Source organism: Anabas testudineus, chromosome 24 (assembly GCF_900324465.2).
Source record: "Anabas testudineus chromosome 24, fAnaTes1.2, whole genome shotgun sequence".
NCBI classification, from domain to species: domain Eukaryota; kingdom Metazoa; phylum Chordata; class Actinopteri; order Anabantiformes; family Anabantidae; genus Anabas; species Anabas testudineus.
In genome coordinates this window covers 11,724,296-11,741,414 of record NC_046632.1, presented here as the reverse complement: position 1 = coordinate 11,741,414, position 17,119 = coordinate 11,724,296, and the positions used below count along the sequence as shown (strand labels likewise).

General features: G+C 39.3%; 1 protein-coding gene across 1 annotated transcript; it reads right to left on the bottom strand.

Annotated features, from left to right (window-relative positions):
- Positions 1-5,204: 5,204 nt before the first annotated feature.
- On the bottom strand, positions 5,205-10,175 carry ostm1 (osteoclastogenesis associated transmembrane protein 1). Its single transcript, XM_026342015.1, has 6 exons — positions 9,755-10,175; positions 8,786-8,900; positions 7,974-8,071; positions 7,780-7,890; positions 7,165-7,330; positions 5,205-6,532 (listed from the first exon to the last, which is right to left on the bottom strand). Exons 1-6 carry the CDS (start codon positions 10,127-10,129, stop codon positions 6,477-6,479), a joined length of 921 nt encoding a protein of 306 aa, XP_026197800.1. The 5' UTR covers positions 10,130-10,175; the 3' UTR covers positions 5,205-6,476.
- Between the last annotated feature and the right edge of the window lie 6,944 nt (positions 10,176-17,119).

Sequence of the window (17,119 nt, the reverse complement as noted above, 5' to 3'; positions counted from 1 at the left end):
AAAACTAGAATATGAGTGGAATATTAAAAGACAGAGAAAGATATGATAATTCTTGTTATAAGGAGGAATTATCATGACATAACAAGGATACATACAACATGGCAACTAATTATCTTAACTTTATACAGCTTGGTAGCTACAAATTAAGTTTGTCATTCTGCTTTAAGAGGTCTTGAGTGAGTGTTTCAAGGTAAGATGAGATGTCAGAGCATAAGTCTAAAATGTTTTTTAAAAATAAAATGAAAAAGAATATATCTTTGGGAACTTACTATTTGCATTTCATAACACATGTCAGCAGTTAACATGGTTACATTTCAGACCTCTGAAACGTATTTCAAAGCCAAGGGATAGTGCAGTGTCTCAGCTTTAGTGTCACTTTTAGATGCTGACTTTAGGTGGCGCTACTGTCTTATGCTCAAAAGTCTCCTCTGGTTCCACAAACTGAAATCTTTCAAATATTTTTGACAAAAAGGTATGTTTCAAAGACTAACAGCCATCCATCCCCAGAATCTGGACTTTCTAATTTCCGCACACTCTCCACACTAATGAGTAATGTCTTCTCAAGCTGATGACAAGATGGGCACTCTCTGTTACCCACACAAACAAACCCATACACAGGTCAGATGTTCCTGCCCTAAAGAGTGCCCCCTGTGTTTCCTGCCATTTGACAACCCTCGTACTCACCCTCACCCCCTGTGGCACCTCGCCGCTCTTTCGGCCTCAAGTGGCCTCAGTTGCCGCTGAGCCGCAAGGGATGTAAGTCATGTAGCAAAGGTTTCTGACATATGATCCAACATCTGTGATGTCACCAACAGCTGACTTGTCATAAGACCTTTGTGAAAGGGGGGAAAATAAGAGATGAATGAGCAGAAGGTCTTATTTGCAACAGACCCTTAGCAAGAACACTGAGTAGTTTGCATCAAGCTGCAGAGATTACTAACTGAATGACTGCTATTAGAGAGTGATTCTATAATCTATCATAATACCATAAGCTAGGGATTGACAGACTTTGACCCCACTTGCAGGTGTATAATAAGCCCCATTCACTCTGCATATGCTCTTTGGGAGAGGGTGCATGTGTGTGTGTGTGTCTGCTAATTCCTACCCCCAGGAGCATATGTTTACTCCTTGTTCAACAAAGCATCATATTCATTGCTCAGGGGTTGAGAGGTGCATAATCTAAGCCGGACCTTCAACCAGTTAACTAACTGACAGCTTAGGGTGTTGGTGGTGGGGGTTGCATAACAATTTAAACCCTAACTAGCAGTTTCTTAATATTGCCATAACAGAGGAGACATGTGCTGCTTCCTAACATGGGATGCACTGAACATAATTGAGCAGAGCAGCAATGATTGTAGCGGACAGTAGAAAATTCAAAGGCATTTAGTCTAGAGGAGACCGTGACCTTGTCAAAGAACAGCAAAATAGTCATTTCACAAGAAGACGATTTAATAAACGAAAACAGAAGGACAGATTCAGAAACAACATGAAGAGCATCCCTCTACTCTTCTATCAAATATGAAATGTACTGGCCTTGTCGCATTGTGCAGAGAGAAGCATGTTTTGCCATCTGCCGGGGCAATATTGCAAACAGGCACAACATAACCCTATTACCTCTAAATGTTGTGCAGCACAATTTGATCCTTTAAATATTAATAAAAAAATTAAAAGAATAATAACTCTATTCATGTGTTGCCTGGAGAATTGTTGTCGTGGGCCTTAATAAAATGATTTCAAGGCCTGTGAGGTGCATGCCCTTTTACAGCCCAATCTTGTTTCTCATCAGACAAGATCTCAGAAAAGGTTTGTGTCATCACTTAACCACTCCAACATCGACAATCCTCAGTTGAGCGTCAGCTGTAATGCGCCAACATTTCTGCTTTATTTCCTCCTGAGCTTTGAAGAAGTCAACCAACAAGTTCACACACTGTAAATGGTGACAGCACAAGAGAAAGGAATGAATGATCACCCAATTTTAAAGTCTGGATTCATTAAAAAGGTCAATTTTACTTCATTGAGTCTGCATTAATTTTATTCATTTCTTCATCATGTTAAAAAATGTTAAACATAATTGATTACTTGATTTCAAACACAGTGATTTCATCTAACAACGACCCTCTCTGAAGAGGTTTTTAGAAATGTGTTGATAACTACTTTCTTTCCAACATTGAATTAATAAAAAAGTTAAATGTATTTGAATTAGTTGGGAAAGAATCTAGTTTTGTAATGAAACTTTGGTTTTCATAGTGTAAAAGTGGGCATGCAGTTCCTAAAAAATATGTCTGCTGATGCACTAGAGGTAATGAATTATTACTCTTTTCTCTGTCCCTTACAAATTAAGCTATGCAAAGAATTTCTGTGCTGCAATGTCTAAAGGGCACATTATTAAAGGCACATATCTCATTATGTTTATTATAAATTCTTATGTAACTGTCAGAATAATATAATGGACATATATATATATATATATATATATATATATATATATATATATATATATATATATATATATATATATAGTCATATATAAGTATATATAAACTATCCATTCTAGTGGCATGTGTTTGTGATGCAATGTGGCATTAAGACAATATTAACTCAAATTATAGCACGGTTTTAACCCTTTTACTCCAATGAATAACTGCACCAAGCAGCCTGGACCTGGTTATGAGTCTGTGTACAAACTCATATTAATTTCTTCCACACAAACTGTCACTCTTAGTGTAGACTTATTCTTTCTGTCATTTCGTTATAAATCAAAGCTCTTTGTGAGTGGATTAGCTGACCAATCATTTTCCATGGCATTAAGCCACGATTACTGGTGGATTGCACATTTTGCAGCACTGCAGTCAGTTCAGTGAGGAACTAAGGCAATTGTTCCATTAAAAAAAACATATAAATAAATGTAAATGTGTTGCTATGCTAAAAGGGACAATGTTAAAATGAATAATGTTCTTTTTCCGGTAACAAAAACTCCTCATCTTGCCTCTCTTGTTTACACAGTGACAATCGAGACTCCAAAACTGACCAATAACTAAAACCACTTCTCTGTCTCTCAAGGTGAAGTATGAGCAGCCAAAGATTTAAAAAATCTGCCTGTTAACACTGAAACATCACAAAAATATTCTTCTTTTTGTGCCAGATATGAGTGTAACAATTTAAGGTCACAGAGAAAATAATAATAATAATAATAATAATAAATCACCAATGGGAGTCCTTCCCCACAGAGAATAAACCAGCCGCTTCACAGCCCCTAGTGTTTCATGAGGGGATCTATTTTGATCACATTTGCTAATCCAAGGTGAAAATGTGTCGATGCGAAGCAATGAATGACTCAAAATGTATTAATTTATGTTATAGGTGTACTTCAATCTGCCTAATATCAAGTAATATAATAATCTAAAGTGGTTTAACATGACATTTAATAAACAGAAGTGGAAAGTAACTAAGTGTATTTACTCAAGTACTGTATTTGAGTACAGCACAGTTGTGATGTACTGTACTCATGATGCTAAACTACCATATTTCAGATGGATATGCACTTTCTACTCCACTATGACAGCTTTGGTTACCAGTTATTAACATTTTAAACACAGACTAAAGATCACACATTCATAAATGTACATAATGATGCACATTTATAAATTAAATCAAACCCGAGTCAATACATGGCCTACACTTCAAAACATATCAAATACAAAAAGAGGAAATCACTGTAATTTGGTTTGTGCATAAAAACATTTTTAATTATATAGTTGCAAATGATTTAATAATAAAAGTGTTAATTTTTCATTACTGGAAAATCCAGAATGACTTTAACTGCTTAACTTTACTGAAACACAGGGGGAGGTTATGACTCTGGTAGTTTCCAGTTTCCTCATTAGACAGTAAAAAAATTACAAAATTGATCCATCATGGTCATTGTTGACTATTAAAACAGCGTTTGCGCAAACTTTAGGAAACACTCCCCCAGCAGATACATGTGAAATTTAAACGTGGATAATGTCTTTACATATATTTTACAACCTGTCAGTGACTTTATCTTGTGTCAGATTCATTTCAGGCTGTGTAAACACTACTTTAAGTGAAATGTGCCACAGTCTCTTCCACCCTGACTAGAAATCACTGGCTGCTTTTCCATCGCGTCCTCTCCACCGCGTTTGTCTTGACTTTCAGGTCCGGGGTGTCCCGAGAAAAGCAACGAGGCTTAACACGAATCCAAGCTGTCATTCTTGAGCTTCAACACACTCAGCCCGTGTTTTTATCCGCTCTGCTGGCCACAACCGGATCATATGACTCGGCGTATCCAGCAGTGGCTGCGCTCCATAAGACCAAAAAGCCAAAGGAGTTTAACGGATGTGTTTGCTGCGATTATTCGGCCAAGTATCTTTATCCCACATTTAGATTAGCTGCTAATGACGGAAGAAAAGCTTCGTTGCAGAGAAACACATAACCTGAGAACAAGGAGCATTCCTGTGTGAAGAAACAGCTTTAAGCACAATACGACACGGGCTCATTAGGCCAAATGTAAGTGGAGTTAAAGTACTGGTGACAGAGAGCTGTTCCCAGTGATGGAGAAGTCATTTCAAGCCTTTAAGTACTAATTCAACAGTATAAAATACACCAAATATAAGTTCTGCATGCATAGATTATTTGCAAGAAAGGTGCTCATTATGCAAATTGTCTCCTGCCACTGTGTAGTATGCAACATATAATGTTAAACTGTAGGTGCATGAACTGATAAATCATTTTTATGTTCATCCGAAATCTACAGTTGTTAATAAGTCATAAACTAGACATACTCCAAAGAGCTAAAAGAAGTTTATCTATTTATAGCAAAATCAACTTAAACTGCCAAAAGTAGAAATGTCCATTCAGTGAATTGCTATAACATTAACATAACAATAATATTAAAGAATTACAGCATTCACTAACATGATAGAAGCATTTGAATCATTTGTAGGTGTTGATGTAGAGCTAATTGAACTAGTTTATATACTGTTCAGTAGTTTTATCTATAAAATTTGATCTTAATTTTATAAAGTAGGCTTTGGACAAAGAGCTTAACGTTGTAGCAACACCACAGATAGCTGTGGCATTAACATAGAGTAAAAAAAAAAGGGCAATATTTTCCTCTGAAATGCACTGAGGTATAATTATAAAGTAATATGAAAAGGAAATAATCAAGAACTGTTGCACTTAAGTTCAGCTGTAGAGTAAATATACTTGTTGCTTTCCAACAGCGGTTGTTCTTCTCATTAAACGTCCAAATGAGAAGCACATTTTCACTGGCACAAAACAGGTTGTTATAAAATGAAAGCGCATGTACCTGCACTGTTTGTGACCAAAAAAAAAAAAAAAAAATGTATTTGGGCTTGTGTCTTCAAAATTAAGGTTTACATTACTTCACAGCAAATTCATTTCTAATAGGCAAATTCATCAATGCATCACTCAGCTCATAAAGGGGCCTTTACATCATGAGCAGTCAGAAAACCCTTAACAAATTAAGTTAAACATCACTGGAGAACAACAACAAAGCACATTAAAAGCTTTATGCAACCAAAAAACAGTGACTGGAAAACAGGTAACATCCCAGTGTGGTACTTTGGAGTGCTCTTACATTATGTGCGTTGCCTTTATTTACTCCCCCCACCCCACTGATGCGCAACCCCCTCTTCTTACAGCAGATACATGTCACCACTAATGGACATCAAGTGCTTCCTTTTTGCAGCTCTCTTCTGGACATACATTAGAGACAGAAAACCCATTTATAAACCCATAAATAGAGCACATACACACACTGGTTCACTTGCACGCATACACACGCACACACACTTTATAGCCCCTCACTCTTTCTAGTGACAGCTATGTGTCTCAGGCTGCAGGATGCGCTGAACAACCTTAAAAATTGTTAATGAGTTGAAAGGAAGGAGAAGCCTGACTGAAGATTAACAGCATACTGTGCAGCAACATCAGCATGTGATTAGTTTAGAAAGTTGGGTCTGCATTGATTCCAACACGGGTGCCACCTCACAAGATTCAAAAAGATATGTTTAAACATGTCAGATTTCACAAAGCAAAGCTGATCTTTAATTATCATGGCAGTAAAGGGCTGATTCAAACAGAAAGTCTGTGCAGAGTTTCCCCATTTTTTGTTGTAAAATTTAAATGTCCCAACACTATTTATGACTTTTTGAAAGGAAGGTTTGAAGCACATAAAAGCAAATGGTTGCACCCAAAGTCCATTTGGTGCGTTAATCATTTTTGTGCATTTCGCGTTCAGTTTATTTCTTCAGTCTCTTGAATACTGATTGGTATCACACCCCCCTGAAAACAACCGATAACACTGCTGTTGAGGGCTCAGCGTTGGTTTAAGGTCTGTCAAACCTCAGGCACAGGACAGTGAGAAGTCAACTCTTCTCCCAGGTGCAATGAAAGAACACCGTCCTCCATTTCGATGATCTCTTCTTCGCTAATCAGTTCTGCTTGTCCTGAATGTTCATCAAACTGGTGTATGACTTAGCTCGCTTGGCTGTAAAGAGAGAATTTACGTCACTATGCATGTCTTCCATACAAATTATCAGAAGCAAAGTGCTTCTGAAGCACAGCATTAACTTGTCATAAATAACTTATTGTAAGAAAGAAAAATAATTTTTCCATTTGTAGAAAATGGCAGACCATGTACATGAAAGGTATTACAGGCCAAGACCACTTGTAAATTATTTCCAACAAAAAGAATAATTGTGAAAATATGTAAAATTCTCTTAAATTACTCATACATGTTACTTAAGAACAAATCTGTTTGTACGAGTGGTGGTCTGCACAGGGCCAATATGTACTTGACCATCAGATGCTATTTATACCCTCTTCATTGCTTAAGAGAAGTTCTTCCCTTTCTCTGTCTTGGAAAATGCCCTTTGACACTTCAAGGTTACCCATCATTCCCTAACACAGAAAATAATCCTGAAACCTTGTCTATGATCCAGAGGTTTGCCCACTAATCTTTAGAACAACCTAGAACTCCCCCACCTCTTTCCTCGTCCAACCAAGCCAAAACCCAATATCACAGTCAGTCAAACCCCTCCCTCTACAAAGAACCCTCAAAACCCTGTCAAAAAATCTGTGTGTGTGTGTGACAATGGGCGAATTAAGCTGGTTACTCACGGTGTATGAGCTTGCGTTTCTTTTGTTCAGAGTGAAGGAAGCTGCTCAAGTAGAAGATGATGGGCAGAAAGAGCATGAAGCTGGAGACAGCGATGACAGGCACCGTCTCCTCACGGGGGTGGGAACAATTAAAATTCTTACTCCACAGTATGCGGGTCATATTCATCTGAAACAAGGCAAAGAGCCAAATGCAACACAAACTTCAGCTGAGATGACTGCAGTTACATGACGGTGTTAGCATTATTCCAACACTCTGAGGAGTCTATTCTCCGATATTCACAGCATTCAGACGTTTTTGGTTTGAGGACTTTACATTTCACAGCCATTAAGACTGAACTAGAATTATAGAAAGATAAGAAATGTGATTTTCTTCACAACTCACATCTCTAAACAAACCACTAACTTGCCATCAAGAGCTGTGGCTTCTCCTCAGCACTTGATCAGCATAAGGTCAATAGTGATTTGTGTGCTTTGAGCTTCAAACACTTCATCTTGTCGCCAGCTAAAACTGGTTTATCATTAATCTCTGACTAATTGTCCACTGGTGTTTAGAGGGTGTAGATTTTTCTCTACCTATCTCAAAGAAGAGCAAACCTTTGCTCCTGACATACTTACTGCATCCTCTATGTCAATACACAGAGAATTGTTTTTCTCCATCCTGCTGTACAGCTCATTCAGGCCTTTGTATGTGCTCTTACAGTTAATGCACAGCTCTGTATGATTCCCCTGTGAAGACAAATAGAAAGTCTTTATAGTTAACTTCTGCATATGAACTCACAGTAGACATCTTCATCTGGTGCGTTACATACCTGTTGATACTTCTTAAAGCATGTGAGAGTTAGGTTTAGCATGGACATGAAATACAGCGTGTCATTTTTTATGCTCTGATATTTCTCAGTGAGACAGTCTGAAGAAAAGGAAATAAAAACAACCATCAGTTAGATGTCTTTATTCAATAAAAAAAAACAAGATTATTATTACCTAGTTTCCCTTATCTTGGATTGAAATCATTTAATGATGTACAATCATCATTAAATGATAAAAAGAGAAACTAGAGCTAAACCAACTAATATATTTCATTAATTAGGTGTTGTTGTTTTATTGTTTGTTCTGCAGATATTCTGAAATTCTTTAGTTTATGTTTCTGCAATTATGAGGTTTTACAGATTTTCTTTTTGCATGTTTGGGGTTTAGCATACTAATTGAAGAATGCAAGCTACTTTACTTTACCTAGATTAATCAATAATAAAAATAATACTCCTATATACACACACATATACAAAAATCATGCTCTCACATTCTCCTAATGAAGATCAGAGATCCTGATTGCTGAAGAGTCTGTCTAATAAAATAAAGGTTACATGTTTGATCTCTGCAACATTCAGCGTCTACTGCCCAGTCTAATTAAAGTGCTGTAAGCAAAACACTGACACTCGCTGAGTGCTGCTACTACTTGACCCGGCACTCAGACCTCTGTGGTCAAATGCATACAAATATGTGTGTGAGTTAAAAATTTGATCCAAAGCACAAAATCACAATAACACAAATAAACTCCAAAAAAAAAGAAAGAAAGAAAAAAGAAAAAGCAGATATAAACTTAAGTGTCCCCCATAAGACTTACTTTGACAGTTTGAGTCTGCCCACAGTTTTTGCAAGTTATAGTACATGGTGTTAAGCAGCATCACCCGATCACTGCGCAGAAGAGTATCCTTGCAGCTCTCATTACCAGGACCCGTCTGAGGACACACAATTTAACAACCTCTCATTAGGATTAGGTAATGTGGACAATCTTTTTAATCGCAATCATCATCCATGATGTCAACTATTTTAAATGTATTGTAGAGCACAACCATACTAGTCAGAGAAACAAGTAATTAGTCAAGTCAGCATAGCTGTATATTAGGCTATTTATCTGTGCCACAGATCTCCTCTGTTGTTCAAAAACAATGGAGCTCATCAGTGAGAAACTGGGTGCACTGGGTGACATGTTTCTCTGTCGGTGTTTTTTACAGTTTGAGGTGTATTTGTGCAAGTAAGAAGAGTCCTGCAGTAGAAAGTAAAACTGAAAGGGGTGTAACTTGTAAGCTACAACTAAAATAATGCAAAGCAGATCTTATAATCCATTATCAACTTGTTTAGAAAACCACTGTCTGAAGTGGCCCAAGTCACCGTCTCCTGACTTCACATCATGGAGCAGATGTGGAAATGTATAAACATTAGTCAGAATTTGCATTGATCTAAATGAAGAGTGGCTGGAAATTCCCCTAATTAAGATCAGAAAGAATCAAAAATCATCCAATTATACAATTTGCTCTAACTTTTGCATACAATGTCTACAAAAGGTGTTAAATGTGCTTCATGCCACATGGATTAAAAGATCAGCTAATAAATGTGTAAGTCGACTGGTGTTCAAAGCAAATCAAGCTGAATTTGTGTTTCCTCAAATGTCACCAGCAGTCACATCACAAGACTCGTGACTCATGAGTAGACTGCTCCTAACAAGGCCTCTCCTCTTTATACAGGCGGACTGGAGACAGTTTAATGGACACTTAAACACAGGCCATGACTGTGTTACCTTAAATACACGCACCTTTTCTGAGATGTTATTGTAGATGTTCTCGAGGTTGACAAAACTGGGGAAGCAGTTCAGACACGCCTTAACAGGTCGAGCAGCAGGTACCAAACAGCTAACATAGGCGACATATCGCTGGCCAAATATGTGAAGCAGCTCGTTGCAGTAGTCACTGATCTCCAGGTCTTCTGGAAATGACAACTGACTGAAGGAGAATAAAGAGTTCAGACCAGGATGGACAGCAGGAGCAGGAGGGTTCAAAGACGAGATGTCCGCTGAAGCTGTGATAGTTATTCCTTCGCTGGACACAAGAGAGTAAACATTTATCGCTAACAACAGCAAAAACGAGAGATTTTTGTAAAACGACATGGCTGAAAATGAAGATAACAGCATCTGTTGTTCTTCTTTCGCTCAACACAACTCATGATTTCCTGGTTCCGCCGTGATCATGTGACCGCCTGGAATCTCGCGAGATTTCACCACCTCATAGTTATTACTGTATATTAAGTGTGTGTGTGTGTGTGTGTGTCAAGAAAACTATTCTTATTTATTTATTTATTTATTTTAATTCTTACACTGAACAATAACAAATAATACTAGAACATTGAAAACAGACCTTTAGGAAGTGCTGGGAGGAATCACACCTGAATATTTGCAATAACTGATCAGTAACTTGTCAGTATTAATCGATATATACTTTTTATTTGTCAATATCATTTTAAGTTCCCGTCTGCTTTCATTGTGTCTATATGCCTATGATTTCTTTCCTTATGAAGTCACTACATCCTGCTCCTTTTATTGGTTAGAAGTGTTGCCTCGATAATAATAGTGCAGCTCTCTCTTGACATCATCATCATCAGTTCAAATTCATCCATTACAGTTGTTTTAACTGTATTTACACCAACTACTACTAAAAATGCATCCATCACGCAAGTGTATCACAAAGACAACGAATAATTCATGCTGTTTCCATTTTAATGTCTTTCTCTGCCTATGGTTCACGTAAGGTAGACGAGAGGGTGGGTGGGTTGGGTGTTTGTGCGTGTGCGTGCGTGTTGGCAAGAGATAGCCATTCCTCCTGGTCTTCTCATTATTTACGGGTTTTTGACACCATGCAATTTTGCAATGTGCGCTCGGCTAGGAGCAAATAATCATGGAGTCAAGGTAAACGATTTGGGCTCCAATCCTGATTGTGATAATTGTCAAAAACCCCCTCGAATCAAGCCACCGCAGTCAATGGTCGTTAATGTGAAATTAGTGGCTCTTGATAACTTGCAGGCCGCATCAATTCCACAGTCATCAGAGCCTAATGAAAATAAGGGGGGAGAGAATACGCGCAGCATTAGTGGCCTATTCTGATGCCTGTGCACAACTCCAGTGGTAAATGTGGATTCTGGCCCCTAATGCTCCTCTCGCTGCACATGGCACCGGCAGCTCATTAACTCTTCTTCTCCTGACCAGAGTTCACCTAATTGTTCAGATGTTCCCCATCCATCCATCCATCCATCCATCCATTATTTTTAGCGCTTCTCTCAGAAAGAAGAAACGATTACAACCCGAGCCCTTAGCGTTTTGTGCAGTTACGCATGGACACTTGGCTACACCCTAAAGCACGTTATTTTATCACTCAGTTATTATTGTTGTTGTTGTTCCCGTTATTAATGCATGCGTCGATAAAACGTATAGGCTTATTAAATCTCATCTGAATGGACCAGCGTGATGGCTAATCACCTGGAAAAATTGGCATATCATTACTGTCAGAGATGACCGCCATTGTCAGATGGCAGAAAATGCCTTCATTAGGACGTGATAGATAGAGAAACCAAAGAAATCACTAATTAGGCGAGTAAAATAGATGATGCTGATGATGAGAGCCCTTCAGGAGAAAGACTCAGTCCAAGAAGCTCCTCTTGATTTGGAGCACGATAACCATGCAATGAAGAAAGTGGCCAGGAGATGATGTGTACCAATTGATTAATACAAGTATTAAGTCCTCAAGTCCTGCATTTAAAGTCCTACTTACGTGTTAAATTCTGTAGAAAACATTTCCCGCAAGATACTATGTAGATAAGAAGGTATTCTGTTAGAAATAAACATTTTATACATTTAGCGGAATCTAGAAAAGAAGAAAAGGAGTGGGAGATTTAAAAACAAAGATAGTTTGCACACTCTTACCTATTTTTAATTCACGGCCATCTGGACAAGACTTCAGTTCATTTAATAAGATGATCATATACAAACTTAATCTGAAAAGTAAGTGCATCTGTGAGAAAATTGAAATTAAAAGTATATTTTATGCGTATTTAGCTTATTTCCCACCACTATTTATCATCTGAGGGGGAAATACCACAAACAAATGACGCAGTATCTTGTGTAAAAAAGTAGATTTCAGGCCACACAGGATTTAAATATGAATACATTTATAGAAATGATCAGTAACTCTGCACCTGAAGCCACCAAGTGCGCGTTCGCCCAACTTTGTGGGTTTTTGACACGACTCCTTTCCCCTAAAAGTCTCAAACTGGACAATCATAAGGGGTTAACACAAACCAGTTCAGCCTTAAACTTGGCTCTTGGCGTGGGGAGAGAAAATAGCTGTAAAGTTATGCAGAAGTTATTCTTCATCCTTCGGGCCGTCCCTAATCCGCCAAAAACCTCATTCTTTCATCGGAGAACTGTGCCTCCTTTCTTGTCCCCCCCTCTCTATACAACATAAAGTCAGACTGCATTTAATGGTTATGTCGGGATGGGAGAGGGGCTTTCTTCTTCCCCTTTTCTCCAGAATATTGCCCTTTTCGTCGTGTGAGTCTCCCAACCCGCAGGGACCCCCATATTCTTCCCTCCGCGTCTGACTCGAATCACAAACTAACCCTGATTTTCACCACTTTGCTGGGAATCGCGGGGAGTGATAATAGAGATTTCGCTTTCATTTTATACGCTTGACTTGGTTATTGTTGCTTTTCTCCTCTCCCGTGATTCTCCCCTTCTCCAGGGATTAGCCCTGACTTCGCCCGCTATACTGGCCGCCGAAGTGCCCCTGAGCCCCGGGATGACAATTGACGCAGATCAAGGCGGGTTTATTCTGCGCCTTTGAAAGGGGGACCGATCTGAGTCGGGTTTAAATGAAGGAGTTTTAATGGAAGAAGCGGATGCGCCTCAGTTTTCTAACCAGTTCCCACAAATTAACTGGTAGATTTCAGATTACAGTTGTTTGTTTTTTATAGTAGATGATGAAGAAAATGTTTATGCTACTTTATACAGTATTTTATGTACAGTATTATTATTATTATTATTATTGGTATTTCTGATTAAAGTAAGGTGATCTAGTGTTAAAGGTTAAAGGTTAAAACAGAGGCAGGAGTTGTTAGCAGGTTTGTATTCTTACCTCTGATGGTGTCATTTGAATAAAAGAAGTAAAACAATGCTGTGTCTGACCCATAAGTTGGCACCTCAGTAGTTAAAAAGTAGTTTAACTGAAGTAAAATGCTGCATACACACGGGTTAATCTTCTAAATCACCGGAACACGGGACACAATATGTGTTTTCCTTCTAAATCAGTACTTCTAGTTTTGACACTTTAGGTACTTTTACTTATATTGGAGTATTTCTACATGTAACTGATCTGAATACTTAAAGGTAAAGGAGTGGAGAGGTGGAGTTGCTGACTCTGAGAGTTTTACAGGTGTTTCAGTACATGACTCTACAGGTGTCTTTATCACTGCAACAGTTAAAAACAGCAGATCTGTTCATCACGTCCACGTCACACAAGAGCAGGTTTCATGTATTTGCTGCGTCTTCTTGAGTCAGGCATCTGTGTGCTGCTGTGAGAAGTTAATCTTTGTTGACGGTGTGTTGTGCACTCTTCCGTGGGCCCGTTGGAGTTTTGCTGGGATCTCTCCTGAAAAGCTCTGCTCATGTAGAGGAGGATAATTACCAAACAGGCAGCCGTCAGCAGCGACATAAAAGCCGCTTTGACTTCCTCACTGCTGGTCGCCTGCAGGGGATGGTCCCTCTCCCTGCTCACCCTGCTCACCCAGACCACTTCTCATCACTCCTGAGAGGCAGAGACGTCTTGTTCCATAACAAGACACAAAACTGACTTCTTTCAGCTCCAGTGAACTGGACATAAACCCCGACTGACAGCCTCCAGTGACCAAACAGAACAGAGGGAGGACGGGTGGGCTGGGACAGAAGACAGGAGAGTAGGGGGGGAGCAACAGAGGACACGCTAAAAAAGTTTTTCTTCCCAGTTTTTGTCAAGATTTTATTCCCCTGGTGAGTAACTTTATCAGTTCTCTCTCCGATCCTCACGGAGCCACCTCTCTCATTTGGGAGCTCAGCAAAGAAAGCGTGAAATGCTGCAAATGTAATGGGCCGGGAGTGATTGTCTCTGACAAGCAACAAAACACATCGTCCCTCCCCTCAAATTAGTCCCCCAGGAGGGGGCGAGGTGAGGGGTTCATGTCCCAGGAGACGCATGGACAGGACAGCATGCCAACATATCCTATAGCATGTGACTTTGAGCATCTCATCTGTACCAGTGTGTTTTTCTTGCTCTGTGCTTGTTCCAGTGATTTAGAAGATAAATGTGTGTAATGTGATCAAGACCAACAACAACTACTGTAATGTAACGTCCAGCTAGTTCATGTTGTCCACTTCCAATAACTGCTGTGCTGTGATAGAACCACAGTACATATAAACACCTGCATAGCAAGAAACACCACTTATCAAACACCAACAACAATAATAAAATACAATACTCATTGATTGATTTCCTGTCATTAAAGGTACCTTCAGTGTTAAGCTGAGTGTTGTGTATTGCTACAGTTTATCTAGTTTGATTTATGCATTTGAACAAACTCTGTTGCATGTTTGAATATGTGCATTCTCCTTCTTCTCATCTCTTACTGCACACACACTGCAGGTATGGATTCACGCCCTCTGCAGTGGATAAACTGTGCATCACGTGCTTTGTATGTCCTCAGTACTTGTGCTTGTTGTGCTTGCATGTGACGTAGCAGGAAATGCAGTAAAGTGGACAAAATCTCCAATGGGATTTAAGATCATTAATTTGTGGTTAAATCTGAAATAATAGAATAACAAATTGAACTTTAACCTTACTTCTAAAAGTATATTGAGTTTGAATTAATGCATTTGAATGAAGCAAAGGTGTGGTTTAAAGTTAAAATTAAAGTCTTAACTTGAAGTATGTGACAAATGTTTTACATCTCTAAAAAAGATGACATTGAAATAGTACAAGCACAGGAGCTGTATTACATCTTTATGTTATTCAGCTATATTATTCATAGTGGGCCAGGGTTGAATAGGCAGTTCGACTGGGAACAAAAGGCAGTTAGCTAGTCAGTTAGCAAGAGGTTAGCTTTAAAGCAAGCCCTGGTTTGTGAACGAGGGAGTGGGAGGAGTGGTGGAGAGCTTGGCGTTCAGGAAAGCCTCTCCTGGGCCAGAAGAAAAGGATTTGGCCCAGATGCAGGCAGCGATGTTAACTTTGAGTGGCCCCTGTGGCTCAAGCTCAGTACCCCCTCCTTCTTACTTCCCAAGCCCCCAGGTTGCCTTTGCATGACATCATCCCCAAACTATGCCCCCCATACCCATGTGAATCTGAGCTGTCACAATCGGCAGTCACCCTCCCATTAAACTGTACTGCGCTGCAAACCCATACGTTTCTTTTTCTCCCCCCTTTCCCTCTCTCCCTCTCTTCTTCTACAACCAATCTCCTCCCTTCTTCTTCTTTTTTAACCCCCAGAAAGGCATTGTTTGAGTCAGGGCTTGATCAAAAAACTGTTGCCCGCCAACCACAGGGCTTTCTGTAAATTCAATAAGGCCACCTTAAAGATTTTCCTAATTAATGGATGACATCTTTGGCTGGAGGAGAGGCGAGGCATTCTGCTCCAGCTCGCTCTTTGTTCGCCTCCTAATTAACTTTCCTAGGTCACTCAGGTCCCCGCAACCTGAGAGTGAAGAGCCCCCATTGAGGAGGGAGTTGTAAACTTACTTTTTTTGCCTCGGCACTTAAAAGGGGAAAGCAACTATAGGGAACAAAAAATATCCTATTTAAGCCCTTTGTGAGTGAACTGCTTGCACATGTTCCAATAAAGGAAGTCTTCTAAATAAGCTGCCATGTTGCTCTCCGCTCCCCCTTTTTCTCCCTTATCCCACCTCTTTCACTCCCAGCTCCACAGAAAGGTTATGAATGATAGCTCTGGGTTGAGGGGGGTAAAGGGCCAAAGGACAGCATCTGGGCATTGTGGAATTGTGAGCATCTGAAACTCTGAGGGAATTTTGAGGATGGGAAAGCACTGAGCTGCTGGGTGGTGGGGTTGATGACTGAGAAAATTTGGTGAATATTTGAAAAAAAAAAGTGCTTCTTTGCCTTCGTCATTGTTTGGGTGTTTCTAAAGGATCCTGTGTCTCCCAGCTGCGTTCATCACTCCTCCTCCTTATCCTTCAAAGGTAAAAGAGACACCTACCACAGAAACTGAAACTGAAACCTAATTTCTTTACTTAGAAATGGACACAAATAAGACCAATGCTCTGTGTATCGTCATTTTTCTCACTCATGAGCGGATACTGCACAGACTAGGTGCCCTTACAAGTGCACTGGGTTATTTCAGTTGCTGGTCACAGCGGCTGCTGTTTAGCAAAAGTGAAATTATTTAAAAACCAAGTTGTGAGAATCAAATGAGGCTTTAATCACATGCATGATTATTTGTGTAGAAACATCTGGCTTCATCCAACATCTGTAACCACCCACAGGTGGCCTCAAGTCAATAGAACAGATCACCTGAACACATTTGGAGTGATTACTATGTTAATTACAGTGTAAATCTGTTTAATTTTCAATTAAAAAGATTAATAGTGTTATTATTGGTTATTTTTTGTAGATTTATAGGTAAAAAGTGCAACTATTTCCACATTAAATATAAATATAAAACTGCAACACTGTAATATTACAAGTAATATTAAGAGTACGAGTAAATATAAGAGTGTAATTCCCCTTTAAACAAATTTTGACCATAACACATCACTTTAAAATAACTCACAGTTCTCATTTTTGTTTTCCTGGACTTTCTAATTAAATAAAATTATCTTCCATTGTGATATAAACAACAAATTTGGTCAAGTTGCCAACCAGAACAAACCAATCAATACCTGACACACACTCACTGCTGCATCCTGCAAATTGTCTGAATAGAGACTAGGTCACATGCCCGGATTAATCAATGACTCAACAGTCCCCCGGATGACTGGCTGCACATTAAGCCCCATGAGGTGAGCGTGAGGCTCCTGATGACAGCCTCTGTGCTGTGCTGGGTTAATGACGAGTGGAGACGGTGACCCCAGACTGTGACTGTTGAACCTGAC

Excerpts from the sequence above, each read along its gene's own strand:
- ostm1 (XM_026342015.1), bottom strand. The coding sequence starts at position 10,129 with ATGCTGTTATCTTCATTTTCAGCCATGTCGTTTTACAAAAATCTCTCG. Across the intron at positions 8,901-9,754 it reads ACAATAACATCTCAGAAAAG|ACGGGTCCTGGTAATGAGAG; the intron begins GTGCGTGTATTT and ends GTGTGTCCTCAG. Across the intron at positions 7,891-7,973 it reads GCTTTAAGAAGTATCAACAG|GGGAATCATACAGAGCTGTG; the intron begins GTATGTAACGCA and ends TTGTCTTCACAG.